At 35.4% G+C, this 20621-nt stretch overlaps 1 protein-coding gene across 8 annotated transcripts in view; it reads right to left on the bottom strand.

Moving 5' to 3' along the window:
- MYO6 (myosin VI) overlaps positions 1 to 20621 on the bottom strand; it is a 159570-nt gene that overhangs the window by 11860 nt on the left and 127089 nt on the right. For 4 of the 8 annotated variants that reach the window (XM_070795753.1, XM_070795756.1, XM_070795755.1 and 1 more), the window contains exons 21-31: positions 16818 to 16948; positions 16655 to 16732; positions 14645 to 14774; positions 12580 to 12670; positions 10883 to 11033; positions 9175 to 9383; positions 8449 to 8527; positions 7409 to 7572; positions 4638 to 4664; positions 4199 to 4228; positions 2391 to 2429 (exon numbers count right to left, since the gene is read on the bottom strand). In XM_070795753.1, the coding sequence (XP_070651854.1) occupies positions 2391 to 2429; positions 4199 to 4228; positions 4638 to 4664; positions 7409 to 7572; positions 8449 to 8527; positions 9175 to 9383; positions 10883 to 11033; positions 12580 to 12670; positions 14645 to 14774; positions 16655 to 16732; positions 16818 to 16948 (1129 nt within the window). The remainder of the gene's footprint in view (positions 1 to 2390; positions 2430 to 4198; positions 4229 to 4637; positions 4665 to 7408; positions 7573 to 8448; positions 8528 to 9174; positions 9384 to 10882; positions 11034 to 12579; positions 12671 to 14644; positions 14775 to 16654; positions 16733 to 16817; positions 16949 to 20621) is intronic. The other 4 variants (XM_070795757.1, XM_070795758.1, XM_070795759.1 and 1 more) reach the window with 2 other exon arrangements.

Genomic DNA, 20621 nt, shown 5'->3' with positions numbered 1-20621 from the left:
GCCCAGGAATACTGGAGTGGATAGCCCATCCATGTAGTAAGGGAAAAGAATCTAAAAAAGTATATACATATAGATAGATAGGTACTTGTGTGTGTGTGTGTGTGTGTGTGTGTGTGTGTGTGTGTGTGTGTGTGTATAACTGAACTGCTGTGCTATACACTTAAACGATATTGTAAATCTACTATACTTTAATTGAAAATTGTTAAAAAAATCACATACTTTAAGATCATGAGAAGCACATGATGGGTTAAGGGCCAGTCACCTGCAGACTGCTGGAAGCTGCAGATGACCAAGCCCCAACCATTCCTACTGGCTGACTCTCCCTGGACGTCTGGATATTTACAAGTCCCCAGGGGAGTAGCCAAACTGCCACCCTTTGCAGAAGTCTCCAGATATAAGCTAGAAGAGCTGCTTGGAGCCTGGAAACTCCTGTGACTTTTGAGTTCAGGTCAAAAGTTTGAAAAGTTCTATAAGCAGATAAAAAAATCACACCTTGGTATTCAGTGAGTAATAATATGACAACTAGTAAATTAAAGGAAAATGGTTGTAGGTCACGAGACAGATAACGGAGATTCCAAAGGGTACAGGTACTATAATATGCCCCAACTGGTAGGAACGTTTGAGCGGGAAAATAGAATGAAATAAAAAATAAAATACATATATTTACAATATAAAAAGTAAAATAATAAATAGTTTAAAAATTAAATGGGATAAGCTGTTTCACAGTAATGCTCCTGAGGGACGATCATGGTACAATGTTCAAAATGAGCTCGTATTTTCTCAGCATTTTACATTTTGAAAGACAACAGCAATCATGGCAAACAACCGAGACATAAGACACTTAATGAGACTTATGTTATTTAAAAACGATGCTTGAAAATATGAATCGTCCTTCCTGAAATAAAATTACTCCTTCAGTACTAAGCTTAAAATTGAAACAAGGTACTTATGACTCTTCGAAAGGGGTAGTTATGCATTTTTAGAGAATAAAAAGTAGCATACTTCACCCTACATTCTTAAAAATTGTTAGACATGATGATTTTTAGTCACTTATATGCCAAGTTAAAGAATAATGTGTGCCCGTTTAGTCCTTCCTGAATTTTCATGGTTACAATCTGTGTCAAGTTCACTGTAGAATTTCTTCATAAGCTGTGTAACTGGCATTCTTCATGGAGCTTTTTTTTCTTAAATGTTTTGCTCAAAAAGTGCCAGCTGTGTGTCAGCAAGCTCTCCCTATTACCCTTAACAATAAATTATGCTTTTAACATTATTCAAATATCTGTTTTTTCTTTTCTGCATCCTGAAACCACCATTCAATAAGCTTAACCAAAAAATTCTCTTGTCTTCCTAGCTCTTCTACTAGTCTTTTCTAAAGGTAGCTCAAATTATGGGTTTTTGCCATTGTTTTCTTTCCTTTTGAAAGAGAAAGTGATTCTACATTATACAGCTTTATAGACTGTCGAATATATATGAGATGTTGATATACGTAAGATGTATTTTGATACTTCTAAAAATCACACTGAATTCAAATTATTACTGCTTGAAATATGGTTTTACTGTTACCAACTTTTAATTCATAATACCTCAAAGAAAAATACACCTGCTAAAAAGCATATTCAGCATCCTAAGAAGTACATAAATCAAATTCACTTAAATGCCCCCCCCCCTCATCTTTGGAAGTATTAAGATAGAAAATGAAGCTTCACTTTCAACGACTGATTATTTAGACTTGTTATAAAGACAATCATGTGAACAACAGAGTAAGGCAGTGGCAAAATTGACTTTGATTTAAAAAAAATTAATTTGAACACTTTCAATTAGCTCTGTAAGTTCAGAATTGAAAGTTAAAAGGTTATTGATTCGTATCCAGGTGGTAACGGACCAGATCCTGCTGGGAAGTTCCATTCCTTGGTGGCTCAGCTTTTACACCTGGTTTTCCCTCCCTGTGCTATGGTGGGCAGGGGCCTTGGGGCCACACGCTTCCTCACTTCTCTTCCGTTCCCCAGGCAGAGTGGGTCTCAGTCAGGGGGCAGCACCACCCTCAGGGGGCATTTCAAAGTGTCCCTTCCGTCACAAGGACAGGAAGGGTTCCCCCACTGAGACCGAACTGGTGGGGTCCCTGGTAAGTGCGACAGCACCAGCAACAAGGGACAGTCCCCTCTGAACACCAGCTGTATCCCCACTGAAAAAGGCCAATTTACAGGCACTCTGGTTGTTGTTTTTTTTTTTAACCTTTTTCTACGTTAGTGTGGCAAGAGAGCAGAGTGACATTTCTTGTACAGAAAATTTACATGGAAAGAACAGGCTACTCTATATAACAGGTTCTGGTCCAAGTGATGAAAATATGATTTTGATGTGACACTTATCTCCCCAAATTACACTGCACTAACCTACTCAAAATTTCTGACATCTCTTTCGCCATTTGTTCCCTATAAGAAAAATAATAATCCAAGTTATATAAGACAACTATATAAAAGTATAATGAAAATTTCATTAAGAGTATTGCTTTAGTAACCATACACTATTATTTTACTTTGCAAAAGTTGGTAATACACTTTTTGATATATAGCCATAAAATACAATAAAATTTTTGTTTGAATCCAGTTAAAGTTATTTGAACTTCATTTCTGCAGTAGCAACTTTTGGATAAAGTCTCATGAGAGCCATGCTTCTGTGATATTTTTACATATAGAATATAATCAGCATGTTCTAAATGCACACAGGGAACTTGCTGGAATTCAGAATATGTACAAGGATTTTTGCACTGGGGTTGCTTGGTAAATATTAATTAGGGCATAATGGTGGTACACCAAATGATCTATTTTATGGTGTCAGAGTTTAAATAAGAGTCTGAGGTGTTCAAAACTCTAAAATTCGAAATCAAAGCATGCCTAAAAATATTCAAATGCATCAAGCACTTGTTAAATTAAAGATCAGAAGTGTTCTGACCTTTCAAGGATAAACACTTCCCAAAGGCAAAAACGTACTTTTTTTTTTATTAACCAGAAGACTGTAATTTTTCTCAAAATCTGCTTAATTCTGTGTAATGGAATGTTCATGAAATCATGTTCATCGGCTTCCTTAATATTTTATTTTCCTGTTTTGCTCTCTTCCTTCATAATCAATCATTCATTCATTCTATTCATCAGACTCTGGTAACCCCAAAAATCTTATAAATCAGCAAAAATCAAGAGAAAAGAAGATGGCCATGTTTGCTTCAGGACTCAGAGTTGGGCCCTGACCATAAAGGAGAAGATCCATGGCATTTAACTGACTGAAACAAATTTGTTACATCAACTTGCATTGGTAGCTGTTGCATTCATGGTGATTCTTTGTATATGTGAAAACATCTGAGTACTTACTATCGTTTTCTTATAGTTGAGAGTCAGCACTTTCATATTAAAATAAATAAAATATAATAAAAATAAATAAAATATAATAAAATAATTATAGACTGCTGTCTTTTTATTTCTCTTTTATGTGTATTATTTAGAGAAAACTATTAAAGGAGGTTGCATCATTTATGAAACATTTGTTATTGGTACTGGGATCTGATAGAGTTAAGAACCTTCAGTATAAAGGGTACAGCTGGAAAAATAAAAGCTGTTAAACTTCCAAATTTTATATATATAGCACATATACAAAAATATATGCAAAAAGTATATTTTATGCATATAATGTATATGTATATCCCAAAATGTTATTTAGATTCTCTCTGTGGGGAGATTTTCATAACAAAAAGATACACAAACACCACAATTAACAATACATATATATAACTTCAAATTATGAGCTGTTTTAGGTGTTAGCAGAATAAACTATTACACATACTGAAAGACAGCTATCTGCCATGATTCAAATACTTTAAATATTTTGCTTATTCTTATTTATATCTCTATATCTACTTCTATAAAGACATCAGTAAGGGAAATTAAAAACACATTAAAATGGGTGTTAAAGTTGAAACAAAGTTAGCAAACACAAGGAAAGAAACCAAATCATGAACTACTGTGACTGAACACCAAAAAGGAGCATAAACATCTTTCCTGGGCAAAATAATAATGATGATGATAGTAACAAGGACGTAAAATTTACTTCAATGAGGAAAATATTTCTCCTAAAAAGTATCCACAACCTATTAAAAAAGAGAAAAAAAAGGTTACACGATTAAGTCAACTTTAAAAGGGAAATGACATACGGTGTCATTGTGCGTCTTGTTCCGTTAATTCTGTGAAAAGAATACATATATTTTAGTCAATACCATAACCAATTCTGAACTGTGGAAATCTGGATTGTGCCAAATTTGTGTTTCAGTGACTTTGCAAATTGATTTTCAAAACTCCATTATCTCTATTTAACCTATGTATGAGAACACTCAGAATTTTAATGTTTTTAAATCTTCATTACAAATGATTAGAAAAGAATAAACTAAAGGCATTCTGTGAAAATTAAAGAGTGAATATATTATATCTAGATTTGAAAAAATTACTCATGTGGGGTTTGTGTTTGGTTTTAGTAGAATCTAGAAATGATAATATTAGATAATGTGAAATCATTACTTTGCATCAAGGATCATTAGTGTTATTAAATGAGATCGTAATTTGAAATACATTACATATGTAGGAAACAATTCTTACTTAGAAGTTACTGGATGGAAATCCAAGCTGGAAAAGTAACTTAAAATTGTTTACTGCAGCAGAATCTATCTACATATATATTTTTAAATGTATCACACACCCCAAGAACACTTTCATGCCATATATTGAGAACAGAGTTATTTAGGTTCTTACTCATAAACATGTTAGAAAGAGTTCAGTGCTAACTAACGTAACATAAACACTCAAAAACACTTAGTTGTAGCCCATGGAGTAAGATAAAATAATCAAACATGGGAAAATACATAGAGAACATCATCCACAAGAAAGTGTTAATGCTTGTAGTATAGCATATAAAATAACCAGGCGGTTCAGAAGTGAAGGAGTTCACAGGGAACCGAGGGTCAGGAAAAGCTTCCTGGAAGACAGCTGGCAGAAAGGACCTGAAGGGACAGTCCAAGGAGGGGACATCATCCCTACAGCTACCCCACAGAACTAAAACTCTTCTGCCATTCAAGTCATAACTACTTACGTATCTCCTAATTACTTCATAGTGATCCCATCACCCAGTTAATGCTGTTTAATTTAAATCATAGGTAGCTCATCCCTTATGCTAAAGTTCCTAAATGCTCCACTCTATCCAAGACCACTCACACTGGATGAACTGCATCTTTCTGAGAATGGGAAGGAATCCACATATGAGCTAGTATTTTATTCACAGTACACGGAATGACACTGGATACAGCTAAATATTTCAAATGCTTAAACACAGAGTTAAGCCATAAATACCAAAAAGGGCTCCACCTAAGATTTTTCACTAAAGAGCATCAGCCTTCATAATGTCAGCTGTGTCAAGTGCGGCACTGCCTCACACACATCATGGCCAGCCTTGGCTCACTGGGAACCCGGCCTAGCCCACTAGCTGGTTATCCACAAAGGCTCCAGACACATCACCAAGAGGCACATGGAAGGAACTGAATAGCAGCTGGGCTGAACCTGCAGTTAAAAAGCCAGTATCAAGCAAACTCACTTTAACTATAGTAAGAATGTTAGTAATTAAGAGCCCAAAGAGTGGCTCCAAACCAATGAGCTCAAAAATTATTATAACACACAGGCCTATTCAATTTAAATATAACTTTCATGTACAATTCAAGCTCCAGAGTTCCCCAATATAATCATTCACTACAAAACGTGCAAAGGCAACTTAACATACCCTTTTCCTTACCTGTCTTTGTTTTCAGCTAAATAAAATCTAATTGCCACGTTCCAATGTGGACCAAATTTTCTACCTTTCACAAGGAAATAGCAACATCTAGTGGTTGTATTTTAATTATTTTGTTATAAACAGCACTTGGACATTCTGAAAAGTATGGTTACACACAGGCCCCCATATATATACAACATAGGTACTTATGCATAAAGGAATTCCACATCTGAGTTTTGTTTTTACAAATAAATAATAATAACTAATGTTTGTACATTCTATATTTTTAAAAATGAATCTGTTATAGTAAAACCTTCCTTCAACTTTTACCAAGAACTTCTGTATTCCTCTGTTCAGTAGGAAGTTAGACATGAGCAGCAAGGGGAGGCCTGGCTGAAAAGGATGCAACCTGATTTCTAAACTCCATCCCAGACACACCTAGGAGAGCTCACAGATGCTACAAGATAACCACAGAGACTTTGCACCTCCTGCACAGGCACCCTACTAACACAGTGGATACAAAGAGGCTTCTCCAAGTAACCTTTGGCCATGAGGAGCCCAGTAAGGGCTGATGATTTTTCTACATCTAATCTAATTATAACAGAGTGAATTATACGAAGACATAAGCAACACAGTCTGCTGTTATATAACTTGAGATTGTCAATCGGCCTTGAGGGTATGCCTATTTGCATTCCCTTTCATTGACTGGTGGAGGGTACAGACCTACTTTGAACCAGGCATAACAGAAAGGAGACTAGAAGAATAAAAGAGGGAAGCCAAGAGGAGTGGATAGAAAGGGTGAGGAGCCCTCCTTTGGGAGTGTCCGACTAATAAAAGATCTGTCTGCTTAAGCTGAAATGAGCTGTAACTTGTCTGTTGTTTAACGCTTTTTGGTCCATTGCTCCAAAATTTTGTTGCAAGGAGACAAGAACCAAGGAAGAGAAATAAACTGACCTGACATCTCCACACTCCATACTATTTAGAGATAATTCAGACCTGAGGAGCAAAGTTATTTCCATGTGATTAATCTGCCTTCTTGGAAAGGTAAATCTTATTTATTCTAAATCACAATGGGGAAAGGTATGTGTATGTGTAAAATTTCTCAGGGGTTAGGGTACATGATACATTTGAAAAATTTGCAATACATTCCAGCCTCAAATATATTAAGCTGGATTATAACATATTCACCATTTTTATGCCAGTATCTAGTGGCAGATATTTAAAAACTGTCTACCCTTTATACAATATTCTTTTGATAGTTTCAGAGTAAACCAAGATGTTTCCTTTAAGTAGTTATGAACTGAAATAGCAGTTTTAATTTTCAACACAGCTTGATGAAATCAACAGTTTCACTGACTTAAGGGTAAAAGTAAATACAAATAAATTTTTAAGTGGCAAATATACCAGGACCTAAGCAACGTTATTTTCCCCCTACTTCCCTCTCCGTGGAAGGAGAGGCAAGGCAGCAGGTGAGTAAAAGCAGCAGCGCCCTTGCCCAGGCGGCATCGCCCCGCCCATCCGAGCGCCCCACCCCGCCCATCTGTGCCCTGCCCACCTGTGCCCCCGCCCACCTGCGTGCCCCGCCCCGCCCCCGGCCCACACGCGGTACCTGCGCAGTGCCGCAGGGTCGGCCTGTGCCTCGTCGCTGATGAGCTCGGCCTCGCTCCGGGCGATACGTAGCGCCAGCTCTCGGTCCCGGCGCTCCTGCTCCAGAACTGCCTGCTGCTGGGACTCCTCCTCCCGCTGCCGGGCCAGCTGCGCCTCCACCTCTGCCTGCCGGCACAGAAGGCCTTGACGCCGGGCATCTCCGCTTGTTTACCTGCTCATCCCCCTCACTTTGCACACTTGCTCCATACACGTTTTTCTTTTCATTTTTTTTTTTTTAACTAAGAAATACATACTCTTTAACCAGAAAAATCCCATCTTCTCCCCTTCTATATTATGATTAATGTTTCCTCATGCCCAAACCAAGAATCCGCCATTCTATCACTAAGAATATGAGTCTCCCAAACATTACATCAGTAGCCTTGGTGTGACCTGAATACTAACACCTACACTGCAGATTTCAGGAATTTAAAGTCTTGGTTGTGTTCAGGATAAATCAGAAAGCCAAGACAGACAGATACTCAAAATAGGATTAATTATTCTCAGACATGGATTAAAAAAAAAAAAAAAAAAAAGATGGTGGAGGTAGAGAGAAAATCTTAATCCTATTAATATTAGCATCTACAAAGTTATAAAATAACATTTTAAAATATGAGATAATTATGTTGTGACTGAATGCTGATCTGACTTTCCCCCTCTGAATAATAACAAACTAATACTTACTAAACAAGGCACTGTTCTAAATGCTTTAATAGGTATTACCTCATTTAATGCTCACAATTATTATTTATCTCCATCCCAGAAAGAAAACTGTGGCCCACAGTCACTCACTGTAACTCCTGCAATATCACAATTGCTGTCAGAGAGGCTGGATTTGAACTCACTTCCCTAGCTCCAAAGTCCCTTCCCATAACCACTTCTGAAACTGCCTTTGCTCTCTAGGATAAATCAAAGACAATTTATCTAGTAAATGAAGATCTTGTTTTACAGTTTTGCAGATTCTATTTAATAAGAATTCAGTCTGACTGCCTAGAGAGTACAGACCTGAATACGTTTTTCATCATCTTCCCTTTTCTTTCTTTCTTCTTCTTCTTGTTTTCTCTTTGCTTCCATCTCAAGTTTCCTAAAAAAAAAAGAAAAAAATTAGAAAACTCTTCAAAAATTAACAGAAAATAAGGAACTCTTCAGAAGAAAGTTTAACTGTTAATAAATAAATGTTACAAAATGGGAAATCAAATTAACCTCCTGGCTATTACATTATTAACTTATTTTTTGAAAAATAAAATATAACTTTGATAGCAGCTCTTTAGAAACAAAAGAAATATAATTATATTCCATAACCTTTAACATCTCTGGATTAACTTGGTTACCAAGCCTATTTGTAAGGTCTTGAACACACTGCCTCTCCAATTAGACAACTCATATTCCTTCTGTCTGTCCTACTATGGCAAACTTCCAAAATTTTATCAGTTTTAAAACTGCTGAGAAGTACTTTCTTCCTAGATCATAAAATAATATGAAAGTCTGTTTCAAAAAGAAGTTAAGAAACCCTCAGGTGTGAGTTTAACCAAAATTCAGATTATAGTTAAAATCATTTTATGTTATTGTAAAGTGAGCTTACTTTCTCCATTTTCAAACTTCTTCTAAAATCAGTATTTAAATATAAGAATATCACTTTTACAGATAAGAATATTCATTAACCACCATCAACACTTCCGAGTTCAGTATGGTGTCAGTTTCTAATCCAAGGCAACAACATAAATGCCTTACATCCGCCTTTCCTCCTCCTCCTTTCTTCGACGTTGCTCATCTTCTTCACGTCTTTTTCTTTCTTTTTCCATTTCTTCTTGAATGCGCCTCAGCCTTTCCGCTTCTTCTTCCTGCTGCTTTTTTTTCTGTAATGCGCTGAGAAGGACCTCTGAGCTTTTAACTAGAGCATCATATTCTTTCTGTATTTGTTCCCTTGTCATCATCGTGGACTTAAAGAAACAATACAATGGACGTGCACTTAAAAAGTTATATCTTCTGTTGTACAACAATTTGAACACACTAAACACCACTGAACTGTACATTTAAAAAATGGTTAAGGTGGTAAGTTTAATGGTATGTGTTTTACCACAATTAAAAAAAACAAACCAACATACACATACACAGCAAAACTGAAAAAGCTGGTTAGCAGTAGGCCCATTATCTTTTTATATTCCTTAAATATTAATATTAAAAAATTTAAGTTATCTCTATGAACAAAATTTGAGTCTACTTCCTATCAATCAAGTATCTTAAGAGTGTACTGTGGACAAACTAATATACTGTAGTTAAGAGTTTATTTTTTAAGAAATGATTAATTTTGTCAGAATTTACTACCCTTTAATATTAATGATCAAATAATACCTCGGGAATATTTAAGGAATTATCATTATACCCAAAATTGTTGGATGATATTCTTAAATGTGGCTGGGTTGATTTTAATTGATTAATACTGCATAAACAGGGGTGGCTCTGGACAGATCTGTAAAATCAGATCTATCTGATTTTAAGGCTACCCAAATAGCTATCCAAAGCATTTTCAGTTTTCTCTTGACTTTTCTCCATTCTTACTCCAAGATTTATCATTATCTGTAGAAAGTATCTAAAAGCCTCACTTTAAGATATTATATCTCACATAACTGCAATGAATTATGAAAGTCAATGAGAAAAACATTGAGGCCCTAAAATATAATAGAAAAAGATATGACTAAACAGAACATAATCAACAAACAAGCACAAAGAAAAAATTTTCAATCCCACTAGTAATCAAACAAAAATCAAAACCAAAGAGGCCCTCTTGTTTTTTCTTACAAAATATGGGAGAAAATTGTTATTTCAATTAATAGTTAAGTAATTTATGATATAACCTATATGAAAATAATTTAATAATAGGGATGAGGCAATAACATAATGATAGGAATGTGAAATAAAATGTACCTTATAAGAACGATGCAAAAATATGTGCATATAAAATAAGATTGAGAGGAATATGTAATAGTATATAGCTGAATGTGTTAGTGTGAGGGGTAAAGATGTGGAGGAGATTTTCTCCAAATTTTTGATAATATTACATTACTTTTAAAATTTAAAAATTAGTTTCTGAAAGTAGAAAAGCATGAAACAAAATAATTTGCATTAATTTTCTCTCAGTAATGATTTTGCAAAAGCTTACCAAAAGAGTATAATATTTTAGTTAATATTTTGGAAAAATCTTTCCTAGCAACAAATGAATTGCACAAAAATTGTCTTCATTTTAATTTTTTTGCTATGAAAAATTTCAAACACAGAGTAGAGAAAATAATATGACTATCACTTATCACTGAGACTCAACACATGTAACAGTCTGTATTTTTTTTAAAAAAGGACATTTTTCTATAAAATTTCAATATAGTAACAAAAAAACTTAAACTGTTTTTAAAAGTCAAAAGTCATTTGGGTTAAAACTACATACCTTAATTTTGGCCATTAAAGCATCAATAGAAATTTCAAGGTCCTTGACCTGTTTATTCATCTCTGCTTTTCCATCTTTCAATGCACTTACTACTTCATTAAATTTATCGAGCCGTTTTTTCAGTGTGCCCACCTTAACCAGGCCATCAATGCTGCAAAGATAATACTTTATCAGTTTAATTCTACCATTTAATCATAGAAATAGATTTTTCATTTTAATTAAATGCTAAAAATATGACTAAATAGAATACTTCTGTTTTCATGTTATGCAATATTGTTCTTTTTTTTAAGGTCTCTTGTTGAGGGTAAAAGAAATCATCAAATATGGATGTGAATGACATTAATATCTGTCAGTAAGATTTAAGACTTCTATACTTAAACTGAAGAATTTGAGAATTAAAATTCTTTAAATTTTAAAAATTTAAAGAAAAACTTTAAAGACTAATTGCTTTGAAAATGTGTTATAGATGAACAGTTATTCAGACTTCCACGTTTAAAATTTCTAATAATAAAAGAATCAAATAAGAAATAAAGGCTAAATTTACAGTGACACAGTATAATTCCTACAGAAAATCTTGAAAATTATGGTCAAAACATTAATGAGATGTTTTTAAAAACAATGTCAATTTGACATTTAGTAATAAACTCAAGTCACTAAAATAATCAGTATAAAACAGCTCCTTTCAATCTCTTATACTGTTTACATTTCTCTAATCTAACCCATATGGCAGAAAGTGAAGAACTAAAAAGCCTCTTGATGAAAGTGAAAGAGGAGAGTGAAAAGTTGGCTTAAAGCTCAACATTGAGAAAACTAAGATCATGGCATCTGGTCCCATCACTTCATGACAAGTAGATGGGGAAACAGTGGAAACAGTGGCTGACTTTATTTTTGGGGGCTCCAAAATCACTGCAGATGGTGATTGCAGCCATGAAATTAAAAGATATTTACTCCTTGGAAGGAAAGTTATGACCAACCTAGACAGCATATTAAAAAGCAGAGACATCGCTTTGCCAACAAAGGTCCATCTAGTCAAGGCTATGATTTTTCCAGTAGTCATGTATGGATATAAGAGTTGGACTATAGAGAAAGCTGAGCGTTGAAGAATTGATGCTTTTGAACTGTGGTGTTGGAGAAGACTCTTGAGAGTCCCTTGGACTGCAAGGATATCCAACCAGTCCATCCTAAAGATCAGTCCTGGGTGTTCACTGGAAGGACTGATGTTGAAGCTGAAACTCCAATATTTTGGCCTCCTGATGCTAAGAGCTGACTCCTTGGAAAAGACCCTGATACTGGGGAAGATTGAGGGCAGGAGGAGAAGGGGATGACAAAGAATGAGATGGTTGAATGGCATCACTGACTCAATGGACATGAGTTTGGATAAACGCAGGGAGTTGGTGATGGACAGGGAGGCCTGGCGTGCTGCGGTTCATGGGGTCACAGAGTCAGACACAACTGAGCAACTGAACTGAACTGAACTGAATCTATGCTATTTCAAATCCTTTTACAGAATGAGGCAAGTAATGAATGAATGAAGAAATTAATTAACATCCAATAAGTAACAGACTAACATCTTTTTACAAAGAACACGAGGAAAAAGAAAACTCTGAGTATGCAAACTGCTCTTCATTTTGACCTTATAGCCATTTTATATTAGGATAAACAGGTATCTTGGATTCTTTAGACTCTATTCATCTTACCGAGGTTTGTGTCTCCTTTTGCAAAGCCACATTCGAATAGTTTTCTGCATTTTAATGCAGGCTTCAGCTCGATATTTTATTTTGTTTTTCACTATGTGTAAGAGGAAAATATAATGATAGAAAATTATTTAGCTTAAATTAGATTTACAGTATTTCTAAAAACCACTCATTTCCACAAAGCAATCCTCAAAAAACATAAAAATCTTGATGAACGTATTATACCAAACATCAAAATTGGCACATTCCTTTAGTTCCTTAAACTTCTTAAAACAAAAAGTGTATCAACTATATGACTAAGTGTACAGTTTAAATATGCTATTTCCTTGTTACACTACACTAATGTGTCCCAAACTGCCCTATGCAATACTGGCTTAGGAAATGTTAAAACGTGCGTCTTTTTCTTTTTTATCAGGTGCACTTTTTTTTCATTGCTGCATGTGAGCTCTCTAGTTGCAGCAAGCTGGGGCTACTCTTCACTGTAGTGGCTTCTCAACAGGGTAGTGGGGCACAGGATCTAGCTGCATGGGCTTCGGTAGCTGCAGGGGACTCCGGAGTGCAGACTCAGTAGTTCTGGCACACAGGCTGAGCTGCTCCATGCATGTGGGATCTTCCCAGACCAGGGACTGAACCCGTGTCCCCTGCATTGGCAGGCAGATTCTTAACCACTGTATCACCACAGAAGTCCAACAGGTGTGTCTTGAAAAAAGGATTCACCTGTCAAATGTAACTCAGGAAAAGCTATCTGCTACACCTCCTTCTGAAGATTCACAATGAACATACTGAGTGTGGCCTCTAAGGATCCTACCACAAAGGACTCTACTTAACTTCAGTCAGTCAGAATATCCTAGACTAATCTGACCTGGAGACATTCCCCATTAACATCCTGCAACGATTCTGTCTACTTACTGACTTGACCACTGCACAATATAGTCCACAAACAAATAGTATAGTAGAAATAATGTTAATAAAATATGTTTTCCATCATAATACAATGTTTAAAGCTGAAAGCATTTAACTATAGTGAAAAGTATGATCATATTTCAGTCGGAAAGTCATGGGGAAAGAGCTTCTGTTATCTTGTTTTATTATAGTTTTATTTATATTACAGTTGATTAACAAGACCTCATGGTTGTATGTTGCTTACATGGTTCCTTCTCATTAGGTCAAAGGAATTTTTTTTTTATTAGTAAGTGGAAATGTACTGAATCCTTTTCCTGTGCCTCTAGCACTGTTACAGGTAAGGTGGAGAGTTGGGCAGGGGTTTAAAATTTTAATCAAGTTACTGACAGTACTCCCTATGACTAAAGGTTTTGCATAGACCACCACCATCAGGTAACCCACAATTATTCTGTCCCTCATCCTTGTTTTAGGTCAGAGATAAGTAGTTGCTATAACATTCTAAGACTTTAGACTTTGCTGTGTATTACAGAAAAGATATAATCAAAGCCTTTTAGAGACTCTGGGAAGATACGCCTGGGAAGCCAGGAAAACCAGTTTGGGAGCCGCTGAAGTCACTTTGCAAGCTGGGGAGAGGGGTTCCACGAAGAGAGTGGCAACAAGGAGAAAAGATGTGCAGTGTTTGGAGGGGGAATCAAAAGAGTCTGGTGACCGGCATGATTTCAGGGACAAGAAAGAAGAGACAATACAACTGTGAAATTTTCAGTGTGTGTTCTGGTGACGCCATGTGGGTGGAAAGAAAAGTTCTGGTTTAAGTCCCAGAGACTGGGGTATGGTGAGGGGAGAGGGGAGCAAGGGAGAGAGAGTAGGGGAGAGAGGGAAGGAGTCAAGATAGTGAGATAGAATTTTTAGAACAAGATGAAATTAATTATAATACATGTGATTAAAGAAGCTAAGTATCGTACACTCAAGAAGCTGAGGAAGTCGACAAGTACTAATTTATCACATACTACATGTAAGGTGTTACGTGAGGAACCAGGGACATAGTGTGAGTAAGTGACACAGTCCCTGTGGCCTAGCTCTCACCACTGAGACAAATTAATAACATTCCACAAGCCAACGCGTTTCCAACATAATTCCAGGTCTGAGAGTGGAAGAAAACACCTACGTTTGATGACGGACAGCGAGCACCACTGGACCTTCTTCCAGCGACTGCAGATTAGCCAGTGGTTGACCCTCTTCACCAGCTGTGCTAAGTGGTCAGGGTCAGACTTCATAATCTGATCAAATTCTGCAAACTGGGAAATCAAATAATTGACTAATAATATCAAAAGACAGACGTGCTTAAACACACAGCGAGATACAAAATAACACAAATCAAAATCTAGCTTTCTGTATGGGGTCACAAGCCCGTTACACAGACACGTCTCAGTGGAGTTTCACAGCAAACCCAGACACACGTGACTGAATTTTGCTGCCTTTCTCTTCCTTCCTCCAGGACTCGTTTTGTAGAGGTTACGGGGAGGGTGAGTTACTCATTGCTAGTTAGAAGATTCAATAATAAAAAGTAGGAAAAAAAAAATCTTAAATGACCATTATAGATGATGGGCAAAAAGGTTTTATGGCGAGAAGAATGAAAAAAAGTCTAGCATATCTCTGAACTGGCAAATCCATATTCCCAGATAACTGTACAAGCAAAGGTCAGCTCTATAAAATTGGGTACCACCAAAACTACCGTGTCTCTCCCAACCTCATCCTTCTTTTGATCAGAAAGAAGAAACTGCTACTAAGAGACAGACAACACAAATAAAACATCTATTAGGTTATTAAATCACAAAATGAATTATTTCCACAATTTACCACCAAACTACATATTGATTTCTATCCTTTACCGAATATCCCACTACAATATATTGAGGATGTCACACACCTATCAAAATAACAGCTTCTTATAATCAAAATTAAAGGTAACAGAGATTAAAGATCTTTGAAAATTTGCCCTGTGCCTGCACTGTGTCCTTCTGACTGATTAATTTTTCTGGAGGCAGATAAAACCAAGTGCTTTCTCTATAAAGCCATAAATCCCTAAAATAGTTATTATAGATCCGAAATAAGAAATGTTGAATTTCTGATAAATATGCATGACTACAGCTAAGCCAACTATGAATACTTATATATTCATTTTCTTTTAACTTGCTTCCATTTATGATAAGAGATGATACAGGTTTTCTGCAGTAAAAATATTCATAGGAAAGGGCATACATTGGTAATGCATTACACAGATTTCATCTCATGCCTCAAAATGTGAAGTCAGATTTATTTATCTGATTAATTTAGCCTTCAAGGCACTAGAGATATTTACGAATGATTTTGCTAAGTCAAACAAGTATAGTTGTCTATTACATAATAATAATTGTGTTTAAAATTATGAGAAAGCAACATTTATGAAAGATTTTGCTAAGTCAAACAAGTATAGTTGTCTATTACATAATAATACTTGTGTTTAAAATTATGAGAAAGCAATATTCAATCAATATTAAAGAAGTCAAGAGTGGTGAAAATACTATGAACAGCCTCATATGTATTTAGTCATGAAATCTTCCATAACTCAATTTTGTATCATAGTACAAGACCAGTGCAAGAATCTATAAATACTAAAACTATGGGTAGCCTAAGAAAACTGTATTAGTACAAAAGTATGCATACAGCCATCCCTTCTATGATTTGACAGACGTCAGCACAGACTCCAGTCTAATTTTCTACATGCAATACATCTATCATGCTCTAACAGATTTCGTTCTCACAATGAACACTCAAAAGTACTGTGAAACTTTTAATTACTGAAGACCGAATCAATGTTTTAGAAAACCTTTCAACTTGTTTAAAATAGAAGTATTCCTGGTTAACCCTTATTTTAAGTAAAAATTCAACTAAACAATCCTCTGATTCCAATACCTCCAAAGCTAGAGGGAAAAAAACCAAAAACTCTATAGAGTACTATACATTGGAAACTTCTCACCAGTGGGAAAATTTTGTGTATGTGTGTCCCATATATATATGCATGCTCTAAGTGATTATCTAATTTAAGAATAATATAAATCACTAAACACTTAAAATATTCACTGACTCCAACTGTCCATACTAATTATGTTACAGTTTAAAATAAAAATGCATTTACCTTGCCAGGTCTAAAAAATACTTTAGTTAACCCAAACTTGTAGTCAACTTCATTTAAGCCCAAAGCTTTAAAAAGAGCCTGAAAAATAAAAGTTAAGTGCCAATTAGGGATTAATAACAATGAGTTTATAGCTAATAAATCTCAATTTAGGTAGTATTTGTACCTTACAAAATAGTCTTGGATCTAATCTTGCAAGTTTATCTGGCATATACTTTTTATACATGTTGTAGAGTTCGTGAAATGAAGCTCGTGATGGGAAACCACCTTGCATCAAGTCCAAGACAGACACCATACCTAGATTCATAAACAAACACAAGTTTTACTGCCAATCACCATACAGAAGTCCAAAGGTAATCTGCAAATGATCAAAGAATTTTACAAATTAAAAGTGGTAATTTACAGAAATTATCTGCAATGAAATATTACATAGAAAATATCATACTTACATCATGCTTATGTTCCCAACTTATCCATCACCTAAAAACTACTGCAACCAAATTTCATCTCTAGCTTTTTTTAATATATTCAATGTTGATAATATTTAGTGCTGCTAAGACTGTGGGGGAAAATTACTTTTTAATACACTATTTCTGGAAATAAAAGATGCTTCGGGATTTTGAGAGCAGTGCTATAGAATCTGTCAAACTTAAACACATGCATATTTTCTATTTTAGTGAAGACACAGATTTCTCCAACAGAAATAAATGAAGATATCTACAAGTGATGTTCATTGTGTCCCTGTGTGAAAGGCATAATATTAGAAATAAAATAAGTTGCAAGAAAATGAAAATAAAGCAAAACTAGCTTGACTATATTTTCTAGAGATAAACTACTGGTCTCTTGAAAATTCAAATGTAGTTTGTATCTATTTTTTCTGCTGGAAACCTCTGTGTCACAGTATACAAGGCAAAGACCTGCATTTGGCTATTTTCCAAGTTCTGAGATTACTTCTGGAGTAAGATTAAGAGTTTCCAAGACAAAGTCAAACATATTTCCTGGTTCTCACCAGCGCTTAAAGCAAATGGAGAAGACAGAAGACTATGTCACTCTAAAGACCCCCATTTCACTCACCTCTCAAAGGAGCTAGTTTAGTCTACTGGGGTAAAAAGTCTACAGGATGACTATCGACATTCAGTATAACTTTAGTAAATGACTAATTTGAGCCTTGAGTCAGTGTGAGCTTTTCATGGCAGGAACAGCATAAGAAAAGGGTCAACTATTGATAATACCAGGACTTTTGTTTATAAAAAGACCTGGATTTCAGTCTACAGGACTATTTAAATCGATGAAGAAAATAAGACTATTTAATAAAAAGTGTTAGGACAAATGGTTAGACAAAAGGAAAACAAAAATAACATAAGATCTGTACCTCACTCCTTATAAGCAAAATAAATTTCTGGTCAAAAATTTAATTAGCAAAATAAAATTATAAAGTATTCTTAAATGGGTAGGTTTTTATTTTAAAATAATCTCACTGGAAAGAGTGTCTCTCTAGGCAATCATATTGAATTTTAATCTGACTGGCAAAGGGGTAAAACCCCAATAATAGTCAGAGATGATGACAATGTAGGAAAACACACATGTACATTCTTAGTGGGAGAGTAAACCAGTGTAACAGTTTCAGATGGCAATTTGGAACAAGTATTTATATTTTTAATATTAAATGCTAGTAAGTTATTCCTTTGACGATTTTTCACTTCTATGAATCTATCCTACAACTTGCCACATATGTGGGCAAAGATACACATAGAGAAGGTCTATAAATTCACTGGGTCATTGCTAGTAAAACAAAACACAGAAATAACTTAAATACTAATCAAATTATATCACAATCATATGACAGAATATGATATATTAATTAAAAATAATAGGGCAGAGCTCTAGCAAGTATAAAAAATATGTTCAAGGCACAGAGTTAAATGGTCACCTTTTTGAAGTGAGACTTCTTTTTACGTATATTATTCTGTACCATTAATTTTTGTTACAGTGAACATATATAACTATTATAATTTTCAATATAATTATATAATATATGTAATATATAATTTATATATACTACTATAATATATAACATGTTATATATTACCATAAAATAAAGTTTAATACTGAATTAAATATAATATTACATTTAATATAATGGAACACAAAGGCAGTTGTTCTTATGGAAAGAAATCTCCAGAACTAGATGGAGGCTCTGGCTCTGTCTGGAGAAATAAAAGTAAGGTTTAATTGGTACTGTCAGAATTGTTGCCCATGTATATCAAATAAACAAGCACCCTTAGAAGTGTGAGCGTCGTCTGAGTCCCTTGGCTTGCCCTACCACTGCATACAACGTAGGAAGTGGCTCACAGGAGTTCATTAAGAATTTCACGGAGCTTAACAAATTACTAAGTCTGTGGTTGCTTTCTCCACACTTGAAGTTAATTTACTCTAAAGATATTCTGAGGCTTAAAAATGTAAAAATCACCCAACCAGGTACCCTTCCTTCTAGAGATTCCCATGCCCGGCTTTTCCTCGGGGGAGTCTGGTGAGGAACCTCCTGGCGCAGTCCCGGCTGGCCATCTTCAGAACCCTCTCTGCTACCATGCAGGGAGCACAGCCCCCAAGTTAAAGGAAGACCTGCCTTCTCTTACTTTCCCCTACTTTCTCTGGGGTTGGCTGATCAGAAGACAGTCCCTTTAGTAAAAGCTGTCCTAAATTAATTATTCTCCTTAAATTGGAAAAAAAAATAGAAATGGAAAGGCAAAGGAGCATTCCAATCTTAGATGTCTTTATTTTAGAAAGCGTCACAACTATTTTTATTTCTACCAGTTATTGGTAAATGTTTTTGCTTTTTCTCATTACCTAGTCATACAATTACAATTCTAGTCAATTACAATACCTAGTCATACAATTCTAAGCCATTTTACTGCAATTAGTATTATAAAAAAATCAAACCATTATGAATTGGTGGCATCTATTAAACTGCCAACATATCTTGTTAAAATGAACTGCTTACTGAAAGAGGAATCCCAGCTAAAGAATTAGTGAGCCCACATTGTGCTAATCTCATAGTGCACAGAGCTAAATCTAAACACACTTGACTGGCCAGGACATTGGATGCTCAGTAGGAAGTAAATGATATTATGTTAGGCTAACCAAATCCTAAAGAGAAATTTAAATGAGGAAAATAAGCAGACTCCAGGCAAAAATGATCTTGAAGAAAACATTACAAAAATACAACTATACATATGTAGGAATAAAACAGACATCATTTATTTAACTTTCTGGTGGTGGTGGTTTGGTCACTAAGTTGTGTCCAACTCTTGCGACCCCATGGGCTGCAGCTCATCAGGCTCCTCAGTCCATGGGATTTCTCTGGCAAGAATACTAGAGTGGGTTGCCATATTTAACTTTCTAGTATTTGCTAAAATCAGTCAAGAATAAATCTTTATTTCCTAGTCTGTGTATTTAGTATATGCTTTGCATTGCCAGGAAGCAGGAACGTGCATACAAGTCAGAACGGTTTCTGCCCTCAAGAGTTTACAGATTAGAGAAAGGAGAAATTAAATAATCAATCCTTCCAGGGAGTACCCAGGGTTGATTTCTCTTAAGATTGACTGGTTTGATCCCCTTGCTGTACAAGAGATTCTCAGGAGTCTTCTCCAGCACCACAGTTCAAAGGCATCAGTTCCTCGGTGTTCTGCCTTCTTTACGGTCCAGCTCTGACAACCATACATGACCAATGGGAAGACCATATAGCCTTGACTCTACGGACCTTAGTTGGCAGAATAACATCTCTGCTTTTCAATACACTGTCTAGGTTTGTCACGTGTGACTAATTTTTTTAATTAAGCACAATTAAAAATTCAGTATCTCACTCATACTAGTCACATTTCAAGGGCTCAAGAGCCACAAGTACCTAGTGGCTGCCATACTGCACAACACGGATACAGATTATTTCCACCTCCATAGAAAGTCATATCAA

This window comes from Bos indicus, chromosome 9 (assembly GCF_029378745.1).
Source record: "Bos indicus isolate NIAB-ARS_2022 breed Sahiwal x Tharparkar chromosome 9, NIAB-ARS_B.indTharparkar_mat_pri_1.0, whole genome shotgun sequence".
Lineage (NCBI taxonomy): Eukaryota > Metazoa > Chordata > Mammalia > Artiodactyla > Bovidae > Bos > Bos indicus.
This window is presented reverse-complemented; position numbering and strand designations above follow the sequence as displayed.